Raw genomic sequence first — 6,114 nt, 5'->3', positions numbered from 1 at the left:
GGACATATTATACCCTATTTCCCCCATTAAAATAGTTCCCTGGTGTCCTAATGAACATGTCAGTGACATGCTTTGGTCAAAATACCATAAGGATGAAGAATCATAGTAGTTCAATAACCCTGCTAAACCCGCCCCTTTCAGAACGCTCGGTTTTCATGCATGGTCCCTTTATATGCAAATGAGACACAGGCAAACACACACCCACTTCTTCCAGGGGGTTTCTGATTTGTCCTCTTTACAGCGCTTTACAGCTCTATCCGTCTCCCCCTCCCTCCACTAGCTCTCTGACAATATCAACATGTCAGCGAGAGTGCCGTCACAGGAAGAGACGTCCTACATAAGGATCGAGCCGAACACTGTCCAACTGTAAATCAGTTAAAAACACTTAGGAACAGAAGATCAGCGGTGACACAGAGAGTGCAGCACCGCTGGTCGCCACTGCGGATCGCCAGCGGCGCGCTGAATAAAATGTATGTTGCTGTATCAGACCGGAGACTGTGCTCCGGAGACCTCACCACCGCTGACCAGCTCCGGTGCTCCGGCGAGCTGGCTAAATTTTGGAAGGTTAAGTAAATTTTGGAACTTTAAGTAGATTTAAGATAAGTCTTTTTAACGTTGATCTACAGTTGGACATTGTTGCTTTGACGTCACGCTCCTGACTCTTCAGTGACGACACTGTGATCGATCAGTGACTGTCAGTCAGACCGCACACAGTCCGTGTCGCAGACCGACACAAGCGACACCCTTTAAATTCATCACTTTTGTCTCTGGACACAAAGAGAAGTCACTAAATCTAGTGATAAATCAAATAGAAACACTGTAGCTGTGGTACAGCAGGTACCAGGGGTGTGTGTGTGGTCACCTCTTCATCTTCACCCTCCCACATCGGCATGGAGATGGAGTAGTGCAGGATCAGAGTCCAGACCAGACCCAGGATCAGTTTCAGGTTCCCATCCACAATGGCTTTAGAGTCTGAGGAAAATCAAAAACACAAAACTCATTAATCAGAGAGACAGCACAGAGGCCTGAGGTAACTCTGGAGGATCTGCAGAGTTCCACAGCAGAGACCTGAGGTAACTCTGGAGGATCTGCAGAGTTCCACAGCAGAGACCTGAGGTAACTCTGGAGGATCTGCATAGTTCCACAGCAGAGACAGAGTTAACTCTGGAGGATCTCAGAGTTCCACAGCAGAGACCTGAGGTGAGAGGATCTGCAGAGTTCCACACAGACCAGAGGGAGGTAGACCCCTGGAGGATCTGCAGAGTTCACAGCAGAGACCTGAGGTACTCTGAGGATCTGCAGAGTTCCACAGCAGAGCCTGAGGTGACTCTGGAGGATCTGCAGAGTTCCACAGCAGAGACCTGAGGTAACTCTGGAGGATCTGCAGAGTTCACAGCAGAGCTGAGGGGGAGTTCCACAGCAGACCTGAGGTAACCTGCAGATCTGAGGTAACTCTGGAGGATCTGCAGAGTTCCACAGCAGAGACCTGAGGTGCTGGAGGATCTGCAGAGTTCCACAGCAGAGACCACTCTGGAGGATCCAGAGTTCCACAGCAGAGACCTGAGGTCTGGAGGATCTGCAGAGTTCCACAGCAGAGACCCTGAGGTAATCTGGAGGATCTGCAGAGTTCCACAGCAGAGACCTGAGGTGACTCTGGAGGATCTGCAGAGTTCACAGCAGAGACCTGAGGTAAGAGAAGTTCCTGAGGTGAGAGGATCTGCAGAGTTCCACAGCAGAGACCTTCTACAGAGCAGCAGAGACCTGAGGTAACTCTGGAGGATCTGCAGAGTTCCACAGCAGAGACCTGAGGTAACTCTGGAGGATCTGCAGAGTTCCACAGCAGAGAGAGGTCTGGAGGATCTGCAGAGCAGCAGAGACCTGAGGTAATCCCCTGGAGGATCTGCAGAGTTCCACAGCAGGAGGCCCTGGAGGATCTGCAGAGCAGAGACCTGAGGTAACTGGAGGATCTCTCTGCAGAGTTCCACAGCAGAGACCTGAGGTAACTCTGGAGGATCTGCAGAGTTCCACAGCAGAGACCTGAGGTAACTCTGGAGGATCTGCGCACAGGACGACAATAAGCCGTACGCTCCATAGAGTCGGGCTTCATGGCAGAGTGGCTGAAGAAAGCCTTTACTTTCAGCAAAAAACAAAATGGCACGTTTTGAGTTTGTCAAAGGTCATGTGGGAGACTCCTGACATGTATGGAGGAAGTTGGTCTAATGTCACCATCCCACAGTGAACCAGCATCAGCAGCTGGGACTGGTGTTAAATACACAGATATTCTTCCACTCTGTGTGTGATCTGAGGCTACGACGGACGTTCACCTTCCAGCAGGACAATGACTTGGATTAAATGTTGGAATTAAGTGTGCGAACATGTTTCCACTTTAAGAGAAGTGACTTCCTGTTCATGAGCGTGGAGAAGCTGCAGAGTCACAACAACACAAACATGTTAGAGCAGCTCAGGCTGAGGTGGAGCTGCTGCCTCACCCACTGACAAGCCTCTAATAACACAGCGTCTCCACAGCTCACCACATCCTCCTGTCCTCTGTCCTCTGTCCTCCTGTCCTCCGCCTAGTTTAGAATGTTTTGACTGAGCAACCTCTGGTAGTTTATAGTCCTTATTTGTCTTTGCTTCATACATGGTTTTAGAGAGGATTTAATCTGGATTAGATGTGCATTTCTCTCGTCTCTAATCTGCAGCAGCTACACATTAACTTTAACCACTGATCCATTACTCATTCCCTCAGCTTCTATTTACGAGCCATTGTGACATCATGACCGTTCCATAAATCAGTGGGTTATAAAAAAACATAATGAGCAGGAATTTAAGGTCCAGGGAAAACAAGGCGGAGCTTCCTCTCACACGTCTGACACCAACAGAACATTTTCTATTAAAACAAAAATCCCTTCATACCCAAACAACATGGAAATAAAATAAATAAACGCACAAAAACACATTCATTTTCAGAAAATCTCAACAGTTTAATCTACAATGTCTACGTCACATGATCACGTCTTTATCTCAATGTGATACAGATGTTAGTAAACCACTCACTCTCCCACACCAAAGTCCAGAGAGAAAATCAGTGACTTTAACATCGCACACGAGCTGCTGGTCCTCTGCTGCCTCGTGTGGTCACTTTGTGTCACTGAAGTCAATCTGAATGAAAAATTTAAAAAGCCGATTTGACAAAATAAGATATTTGAACGTAGTGATGGAGGCAGCAGAGGACCAGCAGCTCCTCTGTGTGTGTCTGTGTGTCCAGGTATTACTAATGTTGTGGGGACCAAAACCTGTTTACACAGTCACATGATGGGGACTTGTCTTCCTTGTGGGGACAAAATCAAGTCCCCATAACATAAATAACTACATTTTAAGGTGAACATATGTTTTAAGGTTAGGTTGAGGTTAGAGTTAGGTATGGTCAGGATCAGGGTTGGGATTAGTTCAGTAGTAATTGTAGTTAAGGTTAGAGTAAGTCTCCAGGAAATGAATGCAGGTCAATGCAATGTCCCCTCAAGTCATGAATGTCCAACATGTGTGTGTGTGTGTGATGTTAAAATCACTGACTTTCTCTGTGGACTTTGGTGTGGGAGAGTGAGTGGTTTACAAACGCATGTCTCACAGTGAGATAAAGACGTGAAACATGTTCTAGATATCGAGATATCGTGGACTTAAACTGACGTACGAGAGTCTCTGTGTCTCAGGCTGCGTCCACAATGAGTAAGAATCTTCCACAAAACCAACAAAACAACTTTAGAACCTGAACTCTTCATCCTGGTCATGTGACCTAATCTCAGGTCTGGACATGACACAGTGAGTCAAACCATTAGCTAACGTTGAACACAATGATCCAGCTCAACAGCAGTGATGCAACACACACACACACACAAGTCACGATATTTCAATCCTGATATTTAAATCCCAATATTTAAGTCACAGTATTATGACAATATTTAAATCCCAATATTTAAGTCACAGTATTATCACAATGTTTAAGTCACAATATTTAAGTCACGGTATTATCACAATGTTTAAGTCACAATATTTAAGTCACGGTATTATCACAATGTTTAAGTCACAATATTTAAGTCACGATATTATCACAATGTTTAAGTCACAATATTTAAGTCACGGTATTATCACAATGTTTAAGTCACAATATTTAAGTCACGGTATTATCACAATGTTTAAGTCACACAATGTTTAAGTCACAATATTTAAGTCACGGTATTATCACAATGTTTAAGTCACAATATTTAAGTCACATATCACAATGTTTAAGTCACAATATTTAAGTCATATTATCACAATGTTTAAGTCACAATATTTAAGTCACGTATTATCACAATGTTTAAGTCACAATATTTAAGTCACGCATTATCACAATGTTTAAGTCACAATATTTAAGTCACGGTATTATCACAAATATTTAAGTTATTATCACAATGTTTAAGTCACAATATTTAAGTCGCGGTATTATCACAATATTTAAGTCATAATATTTAAGTCACGATATTATCACAATGTTTAAGTCACAATATTTAAGTCACGGTATTATCACAATATTTAAGACACACACACACACACACACACGAGGCAGCAGAGGACCAGCAGATAAAATCACTGATTTTCCCTGTGGACTTTGGTGTGGGAGAGGGAGTGGTTTGTCGAACAGGAAAAATATTAAAGTGACATGTTATTAAGTGAGTCTTTTGTTAAGGGGCTCATGTCCTTGGTGCAGCCAGCAGGGGGCACACTTCATAAAGCCTGAACTATCCCTTTAACAGCCATCACAGCCACGTCTTTCATTCAGACATTAATCTGTCAACAAACACATTCAGAAGTCGCCCCCGTCACACGTTTGAGGCTGCAGCCGCCGCCTCGGTCCATACCTGCTGGTTTGTTGGCCTGTCGCCATGGAGACGCAACAACAACCACACAACAAGAGCACTAATGAAGCAGTGGGGGCTGGGAGGGTTTAAGTTTGTATGAGAGCACACAAAGAACATGGAGAGAAAGTGTATGTGTGTGTGTGTGAAGGTGAATGAGGGAGGAACAAAATGTCTTCCTTATCAGACTGACACACCCTCCCTGGTACAGGAACACACTAGTGACAGAAACCACTAGTGCTTCAAATATTTAAACTAATAACCTACAATAACTAGTCCTACCTTTTAACAACTCACACTGACAACTAACCAACAGCACTGAAGGTTTTAAAGCTGCATTAAACTTTTATAATTATCACAAAGAAAAAGTGACAAAACCACAACACCATATTTAAGTCACAATATTCAAGTCATAATATTATCACAATGTTTAAGTCACAATATTTAAGTCACGATATTTAAGTCATAATATTATCACAATGTTTAAGTCACAATATTCAAGTCACAATATTATCACATTGTTTAAGTCACGATATTTAAGTCACGAAATTTAAATCCCAATATTTAAGTCACAATATTATCACAATATTTAAGTCACGACATTATCACAATGTTTAAGTCCGCGATATTGTCACAATATTTAAGTCGCGATATTATCACCAATGTTTAGTCAATATTGTCACAATATTTAAGTCGCGATATTTCAATCCTGATATTATTTGGGAATCGCAGTATTATCACAATATTTAGTCAACAATATTTAAGTCCGCGATATTATCTGCAGTAAGTCACAATATTGTGTCACAATATTTGAAGTCGATATTTCAATCCTGATATTTAAATCCCAATATTTAAGTCACGGTATTATCACAATATTTAAGTCATAATATTTAAGTCACGATAATATCACCAATGAACAAGTCTATATCTTCACAATATTTAAGTCACAATATTTAAGTCCGCGATATTGTCTGTATTTTATCATGTTTAAATCCTGATATTTAAATCCTGATATTTAAATCAATATTTAGAATCGCGATATTATCCCAATATTTAAGTCATAATGTTAAGTCACGATATTGTCACGATATTTCAGTCACGATATTATCACAATATTTAAATCACCGCCAATATCACAATGTTCGTCACAATTTAAGTCACAATATTTAAGTCACAATATTTAAGTCTTGCGATATTATCACAATGTTTAAGAATCACT

General features: G+C 41.8%; 1 protein-coding gene across 3 annotated transcripts in view; it reads right to left on the bottom strand.

The window, feature by feature from the left end:
• Window positions 1–6,114, bottom strand: part of LOC122768013 (filamin-B) — a 49,213-nt gene that overhangs the window by 36,249 nt on the left and 6,850 nt on the right. For all 3 annotated transcript variants that reach the window (XM_044023644.1, XM_044023642.1, XM_044023645.1), the window contains exon 2: window positions 863–972. In XM_044023644.1, coding sequence (XP_043879579.1) covers window positions 863–972 — 110 coding nt within the window. The remainder of the gene's footprint in view (window positions 1–862; window positions 973–6,114) is intronic.

Source organism: Solea senegalensis, linkage group LG4 (assembly GCF_019176455.1).
Source record: "Solea senegalensis isolate Sse05_10M linkage group LG4, IFAPA_SoseM_1, whole genome shotgun sequence".
NCBI lineage: Eukaryota > Metazoa > Chordata > Actinopteri > Pleuronectiformes > Soleidae > Solea > Solea senegalensis.
This window is presented reverse-complemented; position numbering and strand designations above follow the sequence as displayed.